At 35.4% G+C, this 17,616-nt stretch overlaps 1 protein-coding gene across 1 annotated transcript; it reads right to left on the bottom strand.

The window, feature by feature from the left end:
• Positions 1 to 267: 267 nt before the first annotated feature.
• LOC104906832 (glutathione reductase, chloroplastic) lies at positions 268 to 16,752 on the bottom strand. The gene is made up of 16 exons (XM_010695660.4): positions 16,450 to 16,752; positions 16,143 to 16,207; positions 15,143 to 15,212; positions 14,332 to 14,403; positions 12,916 to 13,119; positions 11,559 to 11,632; positions 11,031 to 11,114; positions 9,910 to 9,997; positions 9,670 to 9,751; positions 7,233 to 7,306; positions 5,462 to 5,569; positions 5,274 to 5,338; positions 2,796 to 2,909; positions 2,044 to 2,143; positions 1,276 to 1,329; positions 268 to 713 (listed from the first exon to the last, which is right to left on the bottom strand). The coding sequence occupies exons 1-16, from the start codon at positions 16,594 to 16,596 to the stop codon at positions 618 to 620; spliced, it is 1,497 nt and encodes a 498-aa protein (XP_010693962.2). The 5' UTR covers positions 16,597 to 16,752; the 3' UTR covers positions 268 to 617.
• Positions 16,753 to 17,616: the final 864 nt, after the last annotated feature.

Raw genomic sequence — 17,616 nt, forward strand, 5'->3', positions numbered from 1 at the left:
GCCAAGAAATATGTCTCCTTTGCTGTTCTTTAGCCCACCCTTAATCTAGCATGGGATATTATCGTCATATCAAGTACTTAGTTCTTGGCCAAAACTGAGATACCTCCATAGTATATAATCAGCATAATCAAACGTGCCACACGGCTTGTTGACACTAGTAGATTACTGTTGAGTGTACATGAGTAGATCATTCTTGGATGACATCTCATGATTTAGATACATCTGAAAAGTGTATGGTTCTGATTAGTACGGACAAATCAGCACGACTTGGAACAAAAATTCGGTAATTGTTTAATTTATATCTTTACACCACACTAAACCGAAAAAATTATGCAAAACTTGAGAATTCAACAGTATCTGTGGTAACTTCAACTAATATAATTTTTTCTTTAGGGAAACCTCCATAGTATATACAGGCCCCGTCTTTATTGGGTAGCAATCTTGTAAAAATGCAGATTGTCTAAGATGCTCAATGTCCAATCACCGATTCACCGTCGTGAAATCCCTCAGGTTGAACCTGAGATGGGAGAGCAGAGCCTGCTTGGTTGAACCAACAAAAGGCTTTGCCAAGCTTGACCTACAGGTGTCTCAGTATACAATATACATTACAGATTTCCTCAAAGGTTGGTCTTGGGCTTCCCAGCACCAGGAACACGCCTCGTAGCTTCCCTCATTGTCACAAATTCTTCAGCTGCAGAAGGATGTATTCCCACCTGAGAAAAAGCCGTCGAGAAACTTACTTCAATAGGATAAATCAACCTAGAACTAAAAATGATATTATTCATACGAATGCCTGGGATACACGCATGAAAGCCATGTAAAGGACCCAGAGCTAAAATGAATCACGCAAAACAATCAATTTGCTGTAAAGACTACAATAAAACTAGAGCCAGTAACACCAAAAACATCTTTATCAACATAACTTGTGATTCCTTAAGGGTTAAATTCCAGTGAAGAAGGATGATTGACATAACTCAAATGGGAAAGGAAGTGGATGCATCTTTTTATCTTCAAACATGCACAAAACCAGTAATTTGCAGAAAGAGAACGGAAACACTTGAGCCACTTGGACTAAGGACATGTTTTGCATCATATCCCAATTCTTGACTGGGCCAAATTCCAGGTAGAAGGGGGGGGGGGGAGAAGTCCAGTAAGGCTTCTGAGGAGTAAACAGGACACAAACAAACAATAGCACATAGCGTGAATATAGAAGCTATTATAACATTCAGCAGTCAACTCTGACCTGAAAATAAATAGAAGAGAATGAAGTCTTACCGTACTATCAAACATTGCCTTCGTTGCTCCACATTTCAGTGCTACAGCAATTCCCTGTACAAGAAGAATGTGGACATATCATCAAAGTCTATCTGACAAAATAAGGTTGCTTGACTGAGTTGAAATCAGCATCCTAGTAACAAAGATACCAAATCTTAACAGACCATCACAGCCCAGATGTTCAAAAGAGCAACAGGGAAGACAAACAAATGTTCAGTCTTTTCCATCCTTATCAGCAAACACACACCATCATGCATGACATCCTACAGATAAATAGCATGATAGCTATTTTCATATTCTGCTACTATTTATGGTCATTAAGAAAGAAAAATGAAGGCTTTTCTGGCTGAGGATACCTTGTCCTACCAATTGTCTGAGGCCTTTGTTTTGTTTATATACAGTTCCTACATACTACCTCTGTACTTTCTTAATCGGGACATTTGCTTTTGCACATAGACCAAGCAAAAAGTGCAAAAGGTAGAGAGGAAAGTACAAGGAAAAAGTGAAAGAGGTAGAGAGAAGGGGAGTAAAAGTAAGGAGTGATGGTCAGTCGCCTACCATATAAGGAAAAAGGATCATATGTCCCATTTTTTTTAAAAAAAAAACACCCCTAAATGGCAGAATGTCCCAACTAAAAAACACAGAGGGATTCAAATACAAGTCATGAGACAACTGTCTACTGCCCAACAGCTTATGTCATAAAATCAACATTAGAACTATTAGCTTTGACGGTTTTCACATAATGATTCCAAGACAGAATATATTTACCTGCATAATTTCAGGTGCATCCGGGCCACACATGGATGCTCCGAGCACTTTATCTGTTTCAGCATCAACAACAAGCTTCATAATAGTCTTTTCTTGTCTCCTGTGACAGATGTAATATCGAATGATTAGACATTATAACTTTAATAGATATCAAATTACTGTAAAGTCAGACAGAAATATTGCAATATAGATAATGATGACAGAAAATCTGCATATACATGATACAATCCACAGAATCTCTCATAGGACCCTCCCCATTTTGCAACACTGAATTCTGAGATACTTCCGATTTGACTAATTGCTTATTCACTTTCTGACAATCCTTTGTGCATTGACATGGATACCATGACAATGGATGGAAGTTTCCCGATATAAAATGCAGTCTCTTCAACCAGAGTGCAAAAAAGTGTAATAGTCTGATAGAAGAAATATGTCCAGGAGGAAAGTGATCAAACTTCAAAGGATCTATTTTCTTTCTAATGCTTGAGAATCATCCAAGATCTTTCGACTTCTTTCCTTCTACAAATAAGTTACCTTTTTTTTGGGGAAAAAAAAACAAGAATGAGCACACAAGTATTTCAGTAGAAGACACGAAGCTGGATAGGTGGTAAAGCAAAAGAGTTAGCAAAATAACCAGGCTACACAAACAGAACTAGGAGAAGTACAAGGTCACAGTTGACAGTACTCGCAAAACTTATGTTCAAGAAGCAAAATTCAGAACTTTAGGACAGAGAGTGAGAAGCTCCACATACTGAGATATTGTATTCTTCATTGGGTTGAAGGATGATGTGTACACCAAAATATCACCATTTGATTGCTCAATGGCTTGTTCTTCACTAAGGCCCACCACAGATAAAGGGGGTATGCTGCACGATAGTCCAGATGAGTAATCATATTATGCACTCATTCAAGATAGATAAACCAGTACATGCTCAATCCCAATCATGAAGAAAATAAGAATAAACATGCAAGTAATCATGGAAGTGCTTTTAAGTTTTACCATCTACAATCATCTCAATACTGCTTTTGTTTTTATCCTACTTCCCGTTCCAAGGAAGTAAGAAGGGAATTCTTTTTTCCTATTATTATTATTAAACTAATCAAAGCATACAAACCAACGTTAAAGAGACATTTCACCACGGAAAAAGAATATATAAGAACGAGGATTTTTGTTCAACCATGGAGAACTTAATGTTCTCACACTTTACTTTGACCATATTTAGTGATTTATATATAAGGAAAAACACAGCTATGTAGGATCTTGTTAGATCGTCTCATTATGTATTTTCAAGATATGAACTTTCTATAAAAAAAATTATTGAAGGATTATCAAAAGATATTAATAGTCGAAGTGTTGCATCAGCAAATGTCAAAGTCAACATTGTTGCAACTAAACAAGAACAAAGGAAATATACTAGTAGTGCAAAAGCTATATTGTTGCATCTAACAAACGGAGGTGGTATTATTATATTACTATGCAAGATATAAAACCCACTCATACTTGTATTCTTATAGCTTTTTATCATACCAAATTCACCTAATTCATAGGTCACTCCCGAACGCATAACAATAACATACTTGAACGGCATTCGCTACCCCTAGGTGAATTCCTTTTTATTATGGTTTGAAGTACAAATTTGATCTATGTACGTAAATATGGACAATCTTTGGCCTTAAATCTAAAAAGAATAGTCAAATACTATAGAACAAAAGTGACAAACCAAAAATTTAGAATTATTAAGTGTCAATACTTACAATATAAAAGATAGTAAGTCATTGCCAAAGAAAAAAATGGGTAAAAGATGGTGAATACAAGAAAGCCTCACCCTCATACCCCACTAGCAAATTGTTAAGTGTTAATTCTCGAGATATGAAGAGGTCAATAAGAGGGTTTGCTTGTTCATTAAAATAATACTCCTTTGTCCCACATTAAGCGATACATTTTGACCGGCATAGAGTTTTAGGAGCTTTATTAAACTTCTTTATTTTGTTGTTGGTAGTTAATAGTAAGTTACTTTTTTTGAGTTGGTGGATTGTGGGGTCGGGCCCCAACGGAGTAGGAGTGTAGCCACTACAGTGATGTCTTTTTAATATTGTTGGATTTTGCATGAAGAGAGAGAAATCGTATTAAATTGGTGGAAGTGGAACCAATACCATACCATTTTAGAGAGAGAAAAAATGCCTCATCCTCACCTATCCACCTATTGAGTAGTGAACAGTTAATTTTTGTCTCTCTCTTCTAGAATATTTTTTCTCTCTTTCTACATCTCCCTCGCTTGTGTTCATCGTTTTTCCCACAAAGTAGCTATCACTTTCCGACAAAGCTTCAAGAGTTTGCTGATCTAGTCGTTGCCGTTCGTGAACCACATCGATTACGGAATGCAAGCGAACCACAAACTGGAATGTGCAAACGAATACGAAGTTTGCCAGAGTACCCAGCGGATTATGTGACAATGAGTCATACTATGTTGTGGTCAAAAACCTAGTAATGTGAAATTTTTTGAAAAATATCCCTGTCACGTACCATGATCCAATCCATTTATCCATAACAACCACTTCCATGACAACCCAAACATGAACGCATATGTCATAAATTTCCTTGCCTATGATCTTAATCAGGTTTGATATGCTTTACTTCATAAATGAACTTAGCCTGCAACTTGTAGCAAGTTCAAATCAAAATTTTCTTGCTTAATTTTTACCATGTCACAATATACTTCACAGCATCAAAAGTAATATAATTGTTTTAGGGAGACATTCAGAAAGAAGAAAGATTTTAGGTGAGCAAAAATAAAGGTGAATTATGACCTATACCTAAAAGTAAAGACCTGAGAAAAGTTACTTCTTAACAATTGACTAACCCAACCCAACTGTGGAAGTAAGTTGCTTGTCTTTGAGCTTAGAGAGCAGGTTATACTAGAGCACCATACTGACTCCTTATGTAATCCTTAAGTAAACATGAAAAAAATTGAAAAGAAACAAAAAAATAAATTACAAACTTGATGGTAAATGTTGCTCAATTAATAGGCAGGAACTTAGTTTTTGATATTCAGAAAGTTTGCTGTATATTTGAGACAAACCTATATCTTGGCATAATTTGTAAAAACCTGACTAAATAGCAATATGAAGCAATGATCACCAACACAAGTTGCCACACAAAAATATAGAGTATTATAGAGCATACGCCACATAGAACAAAAGAATCACAAAAGAATCAAAAAGAAGGATACCAGAAGGTAGCACATGCTATATAGCTGTAGTCAGGTTTGCTATTCTGGCTTCCAAATACTGATTTCTGAAAACAAGAAATAATTGATCAAGACTTAGATTTACACTGAGATATTCTACTGTACACAAAGAGTTAGAGCTAATTGAGAGAAGCAAATACTGCTAAAAATAACAATATACAGAACCATACAGCAAAACAAGTTCCTTCCATCAAAGCCACAGGAGTAAGGTTCATTCGATTGGTAACATCACCAATAGCCCATATGCTTGGCACATTTGTTCTTGAATACTCATCAACCTACAATATGAGAATCATTATTTAACAAAAAGAATAACTTAAGTGCATATGATCTGTCCAAGAATGTCCATGCACAAGTGTATATGGCCCTAGCCAGCAACACATTCAAACGAACTAAGTTATCTGACATATCAAAAGGGATATGAAGTGTCTGATGAAGGAATTGGCATTAAAGAAGAGAGATGGATACATAGTTCGTTACTGAACTAGACAATATGCTGATTTGGCCATGCATAACAGAGATGTATTAGTTTGAATGTTATCCTTCTGCGACAAGTATGTTCCTTTCGCATTATTGCAAACGTGTCTCAACAATTCCGGTGTGATACAGGTAAACCAAATATGACAAAGGTGCAAGCCTGATTTGGTTGGGGGTTTTGTACGCATAGTGTGCACAAAAGTCTATTAGGGGGAGGGGGGCACTAAGTGAGAAATTAATGGGCACAATCAGAGCTGAGACAATAAAAACAATACTACAGAAGTCTGGAAGTTCCAAAGCAAGACGTGAGACGATTTTAAGGTAGGCTGAATAACAAATTTAAGCATTAAAGCAGAGGCAGCAACTAGCGTAAAGTTCTGAAATTATTAATTATCACCCCATTGAGAGGGTCAAATGAACGATAATTGTGGACCCGATGAACATTAGTACAGCAAAATCACAATAATCACAGAAAAGATATAACATACTTCCTCTGTTCTTCTTAATTGCAATATTTCCCTTACTTGGAAGTTTCATATTAATTGCAACGTTTCTTTATTTGGTAATATCTTCTCTCTATCTCTCTCCTATCACATGGCTTCCACTTTTTATCTGTCTCTCTCTTGTTCATATGGATTTCTTAAAATATGTGCAAATGGGGTATGTTGCAATAATTATGCACGGAGGAATAAGTCCCAAAATTATAAAGTAAAGCACTCCCTCATTCCTAGATTAATTTGAAGACATATCATGACACATATTTGTAGGAAATAAGTTGTTGAGTGGCTAGCAATCGTTATTTTATTAAAAGGTTAGATGTGATAGGAGTTGGTATGATTAGTATCGCCAAAGGGAGTCGGAGAGAAGTATTAAAAATTGAGTGAAACCATTCCCAAAATTGAATTGCTTTTACTATTATGAGAAAGATGATAAAAAGATGCATATTAGGGCGATGTGATGTGGAATAAAGAAACTAACGGATTTTCAGGGGTTTAACTTGCTTTGCCAAGGCCTCATGTTAAGTTTTGGCATCATAGTGGTACTTGACATTTCTTGAATTTGTACATATAGATAACTTCATGACAGCTCAAAGGCATCAGTTCTTTCCTTAGCCCACCTTTCGTATATGGAAGACATCGATGTCTTTCTTATATAATTTTAAAATTTTATAAAGGCATTTTCTCTCTATGACGCACCAAACGTCTTCGAAAAGGAATAGCCTTACAAATAGTTTTTCCAGCAATATGAAGAGTAACGATAACTGTATTAGCAGACATGATCCACACTCTTGCCATTCTTGTAAAAATGTACGAAATAAGTCACTAAACAACAATAATTGTTCGCCATATCTCGAAGATAAGTACAAGATACTTCACATCAGCCTAAAGGGTTCCTAATACGATCAGTTTACAAATACGCATATATGGAGCTTAAGGTTGTGGGAAAGAGGAAGCAAAGTAAAACCTTAATGGCTCCTATTTGGTCAAGTTCAACACCAACAGCTTCTAGATTCAGCCTCTTCGTGTTAGGAGAACGGCCTGTGGATCAAAACGTGGAAAGATTAATAGAATGGTTAAATGAAACATATCTGCACAGATCATCATGATTTAAAACAAATCTACAGATGTACCATTCACAAAACATATAGCATGAATTATGTGAGAAAACCAACGTTACCTTATTCGCATTATGAGTACAGGTTCACATTTTGCTAATTGGGAAAATTTGGATGGTCTTCGTATGGATTTTGGGAACAAAAAATCATATAATTACTTCTTCATATACAGAAAACTCAGTGAAAATAATGATTTAGAAGAGGTTTTTACATTCATATATATTTTACTATTTCCTAGTATCTTGATTTTTATAAAATACGCATGGTAAAGAAAACAAAATGTAACGGAGCAAGAAAGTATTTCAAAAGCAGTAGATAAATGCTTCTCCTGTTCTCCTCACATCATTTTGTCCCTTCCCAATTGAAAAAAATTTCTTCTGGCACACCAATTAAAAGAGTTATTGCTCTCATAATCAAATTCTAAAGTGCGGTCAAAGTCAAACAGAAATAGTGAATGAATGAGCCAGGGCTGTCCCAAACCGAACTACCCCACAAACAAATTATTTGTAAAATACCAGACGCACGTAGTTTTCAACACCCATCACCAATACACTTCAACTAAAGCTGAAAGAGTGTGAAAGGATTACCAATAGGAAATCAGGGGAAATCACATCACTATGTTTAAGATCTACCTCACTAATGAAAACTCCCTTCAGTAAATCATCCTTGTTTTGACACGTGTTAGTACTTAATTTTCGTCACTGCTATCTAGTTCTCTACCTCCATTATTTTGCTTCACTCCTTTTTTTTTCCAATGCCCTTACTGCACCGCCTTCTCCCAAATTCCTCAAACAGCCACTAACTTGGAACGCAAATATCAAACCCCTAAAACACACCATCACTGCTGAGTGACCACTAGATGAGCCTGCATCCACCCCTTCCTGCCACACTAACCACCACCACATCACCTATCCTAATCAACCTCAAAAAGAGGTAACAAACAAACGCGCGCTTTAGCATCACTAACATCGAGAGGCATGTATGTCAAAGCAGAACAAGTAAGTTCATGAAATCAACAGATGTTAATCTGATGAAGCACAGAACAACTCAGAACCAGTGTTCTACATTTCTAAACTGTTTTAGAAAGCAACGAAATCACATAGGTTTACTTTTGTAGACTGACAAGTATTTAATGAAAAAAAAGAAAAACGCTTCCTGCAATGTGTTTTTAAATGTATTTTGAAAAAAAGTATGTATCTTATTTATGAAAAGCCTAAACTGACATCAAAATCACAATTACCCTTCCATAATCACTAGCAACTCTGAAAGAATGATGTTTGCTTCTACTACAACAAAGATTGAGACTCTTTTCGGTTGTAAGGTTTACGCAAAAAAAAAAAAAAGAAAAAAAATTAGGTGTGGATTTATAAAGAAAGGATAGTTTTAAGAATTAGGTGTTAAGGATTCTGTTTGACAAAGTGAGTCAATACTGAACCCCTTTCTCAATTGATGACCATTCATAGCCTCATAGGTGACAGGAATAAAAAAAAAAAGAGACGAGAAGTGTCTACTGGAGTGTTTTAAGTTCCAGAGAGTACTAGAATAGGGGAATGTGTTCTGATCAAAGAATATGATTCGGAGCTAGTCAAACTACATTTCTCTGTCTAAATTAAAAAGATATAACATATGAATATTCCTTTCCATTTTGTCCTATATCTTCTTCTTTACTCTGTCTCTACTCTGTTCAGATATGAGTTACTTGATTTATTAGCGAAGAATCGCCAAGAAGTCTAATGTACAGAAATACAGAATGAACGCCCAAAAATAATAATAAAGATGAATAAGGAGTAATATTAAAATTTATTTATCTCTTTCTCTTCTTAAACTAGCAATTTCCCTTTCCGTGTCCTTTTCAGTGCTAAAGAAAAACACTGAAATATAAATTATGAAATGATGTTATCAGAAATACACTTGAGCTCCTAGCAATAGTCAATCATGCAAAGCATTACCTACTACCACAGTCTCACACTCCCACATCAAAAATTACACATGTAAAGATTGTAATAAAATTAATTATTTTTCACTAATTTATCATGCATCAAAATATTCTGTGTTTCACATATAAACAGTGACACATATACTACACTCCACTTACAGCATTTCTGGTTTCCCTGGACCTTTAGTCAAACAATAACTAAAATTAACTTCAAGAAGTTCAATAGAAACACAATCGAGCTACAAGCTTTGGCTTCATAATGTTTCACTGGTTAGAAAACAGAATTTTCCGCTTTTTACATTTGATATCAAGTATCAACTCATATCTGTGAGAGGGTAATGGAAAAATACCAGTGGCAAAAAGGACAGCATCTGCTTCAATTTCTTCACCATGATCTGTTCGAACTTTTACACCTCCATCAGTTTTCACTAGCTGGAAAAATAAAACGATTTCAGAAAATATGTGAGCTTATTTGTGAAAGTATTTAGATCAATGGTTGGTTAAATGACAAGATCACAAAAGCAGTTGAGCAGATGCAGCAAGATGGCTGACACTAGAATTATAATAAAACTACAGAAAAGTAGAGTAACCTCTGTCAGAGTTGTCCTTGGGCGCACATGAATTCCTCTACCTTCCAAATTTCTAGCGACAACAGCCCTCATTTCATCATCAAAGCCCCTGCATTTTCATTCAAACCAAAGGACTATCATATTCATAATAAAAGTATTAACATACAATTAAGATTCAACACACTCTTTTTCTCTCATGTATAAAAGAACAAGAAGGTCAAGGTGGAGTATGGATAGAGTCACAAGTCAATGTGGTACAATTAAAAAAAATAAAGGTAGTATAAAAGCTAACATTTGAAAATATTCATCAAAGCAATTTCAGATTTTACATAATCACATTTGTTTTTCATATATGAGTTAAATACGAACAAAGCAAAAGTTAAATTGTTGCAATTTTAAGAAAACAGGGGAAGTATTTATATTAGGAAAATCTAAAAAATTATTTTTGTTACGAAAGCCAAGTTCACACCTTTACAGAGGGGAAGCAAAAAAGAAGCTAACCTACTACCACTCTAGAGAACTCCACTCACTCAGAGCATCTTAAATGACATAGCTAAATAGAAATTGGCTAAGGATGCCACCTAGGTTTCTCCAGCTTTCCAAGCAATAAGCTCCCATTGCTAAGCCAGTACATGAGATGAATATCATGAAGGAAGAATTAAAAGAAATTGTCAACCTTGCAGACAACAAGCATACACGTGGTTCCCACACAGCAAATGCACCTCTCATTTCTGATGTCATGCATTGTGATCACAGCAAATTCCCAAATGTGGCTTTTGTACACATAACACTCAATTGCACTGGACCCACACATTATGTGAAGCAAATTCGGTAAAGCCACTTTGCTTGGCAAAGCAAATGGCTTTGTTCCATAATAATGGTAGAGCAAATAGCTCTAGATTTTCTAAGCAATAAACTCCCACCGTGGCACCCATCGCACACCATATATAATAATACATTCTTGTGCCTGACACATAACCCTCCCACCGTTCTCTGATTCATACTTTTCCATATAAGATTTTCTCCCTCCTATCTTTGGTAAGAGATAATAATACTGGTCAAATAAGGGAGCTTTTAGGCAGATTGCCATTACATATAAACCCAAAATGTGAGCAAGTATTTCCAATTTAATTGTTTAGTACCTTAAGGGAAGTTCCTTTCTGAAGCAAAGGTCCACCATGGCACCCATCCCACACCATATGGAAGCAAATTCAACAGCAATGTACCTTTAACAAAGAATGAAAAAGTTATGAAAATGTATTACTCTTTCTGTCCCATGTTAATCAATACACTTCCTATTCTTGTTCGTCCCACATTAATTGATACACTTTCTCAGATGGCATGTTCCCACAAATTTTATATTATTTCTCTCTTCATGAGAACCCCCACAATAATAAAGAAACATCACCCGCTTTCTTACTTCATAATGTTGAGGCCCCCGTACATTCCACTAATTACAATAAAGAATACCCATTTACCATATACCAATAAAAAATAAATAAGTCAGGTAATGCTCGTATATCTTTGTGTCGGAGAAAGTGTATTGATTAATATGGGACGGAGGGAGTATTAAACAAAATAAGCCATGTAGAAACAACAGAAAGAGACCTTTGTCCCATCCATTAGACAATAGGCCCTTCTTATTACGACCTTTAAGCACTTATACTTACCCTCCCCCGAGTATCACAACGCGTCTAGGGAATTCCTCCAAACTTAAAGCCTCATCAGAAGTTATGCCCAATTCCTAGGAGGTCATGGAAAATCATGTAAGCAGCAATTCACACCTTTTAAGATCAGTCAAAACACTCATTTATGCTAGATTGCCATGAAGAATGGCAGTTACCTTTACCTATACTATATTATCATAAATCATAAGTTGCCTCTTGTACAACCTGAACATGCTGTATTCAATTAATACCCTTCTATGCACTTTGAGTGTCACATCAATGGCCAGGCATAAACAAATTACAAGGCGAGATAAGGGGATAGCAAAAGGCTTTATAGCTTGAAAATATAAGCTTTAACCATCAATCCAATGAGAAAGTTTGCACACTGCAGAAAAACATAGTCAATGTTCCCATTATACTCTAATTATTCACTTGAGTCTAATAACTACAAGATGCAACTAATTATCGAAATTGAGCTACCGCTAAATTCGTCGTCATTTTCTTCAAACAAATCAGGTATGTGTTATATATATATATATATATATATATATATATATATATATATATATATATATATATATATATATATATATATATATATATATATATATATATATATATATATATATATATATATATATGTATATGTATATGTATATGTATGTATAGAGAGAGAGAGACAGAGACATACACACACACACTACCGCCACTTTACTTGTCGGCAACATATATTGGTTCATGTCAAGCAATTGATATTATCCCCACTTCATGAATTTTGGGCCCATGATGTAATTGTTTTCTTTTTTTTTTTTGGATGCATCCATTATGTATTTATGACTTGCAAAGAATTGGCTTTGGTAATTGAAAATTGAAACATGTGCCTAAAAGTCAAAGGACGTTAAATGACGCAAAATACCACCTCCTAGGCCTTGCTTCCTAACCATTTCAAAATATTGAAGTGGCATATCAAATCATGGTTGCACCACATCGCAATCGCATGGTAAAGGTTTTTGAGTTTATCGCGACCATGATACTGGGCAAGACAACCCTAAATCATTCTCATGACCCACAAAAATGTTGTTCCAACTGCATCCAAGATCTAAACCATGCGTTGAAGTTTTGAATAAACTTTCAAGGGCTAAAAAGAAAATGATAGATCTCCCTTGAAGAGAAGCTACTGCACCTTCTAGGCTTCTACCAAGGTGCCTGAGCTACCAGTGGTGGTCAAAGACTGCCATGGTCGTGGAGCGTGGACAGGAAGACAAGTACAAGATAAGAAAAATATTGATTCATAGGCAGAAGAAAGGTAGCGCCTGGGAAACATACAACAGCTTAAAACAAAAAAAGAAAACGAGACAACCTGCCCAGGGATATTGGGACGTTGCGCCCGGCTACCAGTTGCGATCAATATATGCTTTGCTGAGTATGACAATTTTGTACCATCTATCTGTGTCACTTGTACTTCGTTAGGACCAACTACCGTGCCCTCCCCTTCATATAGCTTTACCCCAGCATTTGACAACAATCTTTTGTAAATATTATTGAGTCTGATGATCTCATCTGTCTGCAATATATGAGGGGATGAAAATTATAAAAAGTAGATAATTTATCAAGCACATATTATATGTAATGTATTCAAGAGGATAAATAACAGACTAAAAATCTAAGTCCACAAAATCCATGACATTTTTCTCCTATAGTGAAATAATTTGCCAGCCAATTTCATAGAAAACCAAACCCCTATATCTCAACCAGGCACTAGAAAAAAAAAACTGTTATTTCAGTAGCACTTAAGTTTAGAAAAAGGAACTGAGACATTATACTGTATACACCATAGACATAGAATGTTACGTACAAGTAAAGGCTAGTATAAATATCAAACAATATGGAGGTTAAGAATTATGAGCATTATAATGACCAAAAAAAAGGAAAAAAGATACGAGCACCAATATTAACTATTAACAAAAGAAATGTATAAATCACATTTTCGAAGCAAGTAATAGATTTGCATTAAAGCCTTGAGAAATTCAGAGGTTTGAAGCATAGATATTGAGGGGAAGATCTGCTGAGAGAAGAACAAAGTTGGTGGGAGAATGATAGAATTATGTGGAGGAAGATGAAGAAGAAAATGAAGATGGGGAGGAAAGATGAAGAAGAAGAGGATTTTATGGGGGTTAACCCTTTGATTAACAAATTTTAACAAGTATTAATGATCAAATGTGCGTTTCTGAGACCATTAGAGTCAAATAGTCTGATACAAGGGATATATGATATATCATGCTTTTTTTAATTTTTTGTTCCTATATTTGATTTCATATAATTCCTAATATACAAGGAGAAAAGTACATTTATGTGATTAAACCTATTCATTAAAGGTGAGTATCTATCTTGACAAAAAAAAACAAAAAGTACTCCCTCCGCCCAAAAATTATTGTGCAAACTCATAATTAATGAGATAATTTTATAAGAAAAGAGTCCTCATAATAGTTCCATTTCCATCCTCTCCATGTCCATTAAATTTAATGGTTAATTAGTTAGAAAGCACATAATAGCAGTATTGCAGTTGTGATAACGACATATTAGCAAGCTGCATATGAGGGACAGCTATCTTTTTTCGGCTTAGTGGACAAATTTACATAAAATAGCCTAAAGCATGATATTTTTGTCCAAGCCCTTATTTTGTAAATGAGATACACATTTGTGTGTGCTATCCATTACTCCTTAGATGAAAGAAGATATAATAGTTCTATCAACAAAGACTTTGAGAGCTACTAACCTTCTTTTGTAAGAGCTTCTTCCAGTTGAAATCGATCTTCTCATTTAACTCCCAACCAAAGTTTCTTGCATCCTATAAAACCAAAATCATAGCAAAAATAAAAACATTTCAGTTTCAGAGACCATACAGCTCCAGATGTTGCTAGCTCTCACAAGACACTTTGAAAGCTACCAAATGAGCTACAAGATGGATAAGATAATTTGACAACCCACCAACAAAGATGAGGGAAAGAAAAGCCTGGAGATGGAGGAGACGTTTAAAAGTATTATGAGTGTCACATATAGCCAACTAAGTGTTCTTAAAACCCCTGAAAACTAAAAATAGGAATTAATCCCTTGTTCCCATGGGTTTGCCCTATTGAGACTTTTACTTCTTAAATGTTTAGGTGGAGTGGAATTGAAGCAAGACAAGAACGGTGGGACCAAATATTGTAAATGTAAGAGTGAAGTGATGAAATCCCATAATCATTTGTAGAATGACGCAGTCTTTTGGGGACATTCCAAAAAGGAAAACAAATGAAGTAGTTAATTACATCTCTTGCTACCTTAGAAAAAGTTGCAGCTTTGCAAGCAAATCTGACATAATGATTTCAGAGTATTCTAACACCCTAGAAATACTTCAACTAAGAATTCCTCACTACCTACAAACTAATCAAGCATTTCACAGTTCACACCCAAAAAAAATTGCTAACCAAGTACTGGTCTTGATAACTTTATTACTGCTTAATGTATTTTCATCTATCATTAATTCCCACAATCACAAACTCAATCAGCCGTTAGCACATATAAAATAATTTGAGACACAAACTCACCTCAAGTTCACCACCAAAAGAGGCTCCATACACCAAAATCTTCTTGGGAACACAACCACGTATTACACATCTAGAGGATCATAAAATAAAGATGCTTGTTTAGCTTCAGAAAGCAGCACAACAATGATAACAGTAGCAACAACAAGCCAACATCGGCAATAACACCTAGCTACTGGAAGAGTTCACCAATAGGATGCATAATATCCCCTAATAGGCAAGGCTACTAGTAGCTAATATAAATGAATCCAGCATTTTGAAACTTAGAACGTAAAAAAGATATAAGGCCTGCCTAGAAGATAGGTCTCCTGAACACCTAAGCATAAGGTAAGAGACAAAAATACTCAACTAGGAATTTGTAGACTATATGAGATAGCAACCAATATGAGAAAGCCACCACTATAACTTGAATTTACGTTGGACAAAATCCAATTACAAAGATGGTGAGGCCCATGACATTTCTTCTTTTCTCATAGCAAGCACGCAAACAAGAATAAGTCACAAAGCTTTCACAGGCTCAAGACCCAGGAAATGCCTCAGTGAAGTTGCCTTCCTAAGATCCATAGCCTTGTACTCAGATCCTCAAGCTGCCCCATTTTACAAACTACACAGTCAGCTAGGCTGACATTATATTAGTCCCTTAAATATGTAATGTGAACAAGTTTTTGCTCGATTTATGTTACAATAGTCCTTACAAATAAGCAATACAAAAAAATGGTAACAGTTAACTGAGCGCTTCCAAACTGTGTAACACATAAACGGTCAGTAGAAACAGAAACATTATCAGAACAGCAAAAGTCGGGTCCCATCCATTTCCGGGCTTCAATAGCACAAAAACGATGGGAGCTTCCGGAATACATTGCTGGCAAATGAAGGCATGTATTAATATCAAATCAGAAGCACAAAAAAGTGAAACAAGGATAACCTAATAAACTCCAAATATCCCACAAACACAGATACAACAACAACAACAAGATTAGAGCGTTAAAAGGAAAATGCTTACGTTCCACCGACACCTCCTATGACCTCGGAACTAATGGGATGAAATGGAAGCTCGCAAATTCCAACCTTCAAACATCAACCATTCAATAAATTAAATCAATACAATAACAACAACAACAACAGCAATAAAGCCTTAGTTCTAAAATGATTTCAGGTCGGCCAACATGAATAGTCATAAAAAAAATCACTTATGTGACAAATGACACAATAATTCAATCAATGAGTTAGTAAAAAAAAAAAAAAAGACCACAATAACAGTAAATTCAACAGAAGTTTAATGATAAAAAAATTCCAACATCGGGAATAACCTTAGCACCAAAATTGGCGGAAAATCGAGCAGCGCGAACACCACCGCTTCCAGCGCCGATTACGAACAAATCGAAATCGTAATGAGTATCATCTTCAACATTAGATTGGTTTGATTCTCCGTCAATTAGCATCTTCCTTGACGTCATGGTTGGTCGATCCTTGTTTTTCTGTGTTCTTGAGTGTAAGAAAAGAAAATGAAGAACAAATTGAGAAATTAGGATTAAGAGAGAGAGAGAATAGAGATGGATTGATTCAATGTTTAGAGTTTAGACAATTAGTGCAGCCGTGCAGCCGTGCAGGTGTCCAAGGATAGTTTTGGAAAGTAAAGAGTTCTACTTCTTGTGCTCCAAGGCAATGTCGTTTGTCAATTTAATGTTAGTCTATTTGGTACTACTATTTACTATTTAGGCAAGTTGGGTAGGGCACTAGGGCTGTAGGAGTGTTGACTGTCGAATTTAAAGGAGAGACCGAGAGATTGAGTTGTGGCACAATCTAAGACTGGAAAAAAAAAATCATTTGACTTATATGGATTCGGTTCACCTTAATGTTAATGTGTCTTAGATTAAACACAAAGTATTAGGCTAAAATGCCTAATTATAACATTACAAGTAGGCACCTCAGGCTCAATATTTTGTGAGTCCCCAACCCATAATTAAACCATGCACAATATAAGACTGAAAAAAAGAAGAAGTCATCTGACTTATGTGGACTCGATTCAGATTAATGTTAATGTGCCTTGGGTTAAACACAAATTATCAGGCTAAACTGCCTAATTATAACATTAAAAGTAGGCACCTCAGGCTCAATATTTTGTGATTCCCCAACCCATAATTAAACCATGCCAAAAACATTTGTCATCTTAGCCTATATAAGCCATGAAATTCAGCTGCCATATATATTATGTTCTAAACCACTAAACCAAATTCCATAATCTCTCTCTAAAGAAAGAAGTTCATCGCCATTAATTGCATGAATCTTCTTCGTTTTCTTCGCAATTTATTCTTGATCTTCTTCGTCTTCTTCTTCGCAATTAATTCTCGATGAAAACAATGAGTAATCAACTGTTCCTAAATTTTCTTATTTTTCACTTAATTTTTTTAGCTAATAGTTGTTGCATGTAATTTTGAATTTCTTCACAAATAGTTGCTAGCTGCTACAATTTTTAG

This window comes from Beta vulgaris, chromosome 3, assembly GCF_026745355.1.
Source record: "Beta vulgaris subsp. vulgaris cultivar EL10 chromosome 3, EL10.2, whole genome shotgun sequence".
NCBI classification, from domain to species: domain Eukaryota; kingdom Viridiplantae; phylum Streptophyta; class Magnoliopsida; order Caryophyllales; family Amaranthaceae; genus Beta; species Beta vulgaris.

Excerpts from the sequence above, each read along its gene's own strand:
- LOC104906832 (XM_010695660.4), bottom strand. The coding sequence starts at position 16,596 with ATGACGTCAAGGAAGATGCTAATTGACGGAGAATCAAACCAATCTAAT. Across the intron at positions 16,208-16,449 it reads CCGCCAATTTTGGTGCTAAG|GTTGGAATTTGCGAGCTTCC; the intron begins GTTATTCCCGAT and ends TGATGTTTGAAG. Across the intron at positions 13,120-14,331 it reads AGAAGCTCTTACAAAAGAAG|ACAGATGAGATCATCAGACT; the intron begins GTTAGTAGCTCT and ends CATATATTGCAG.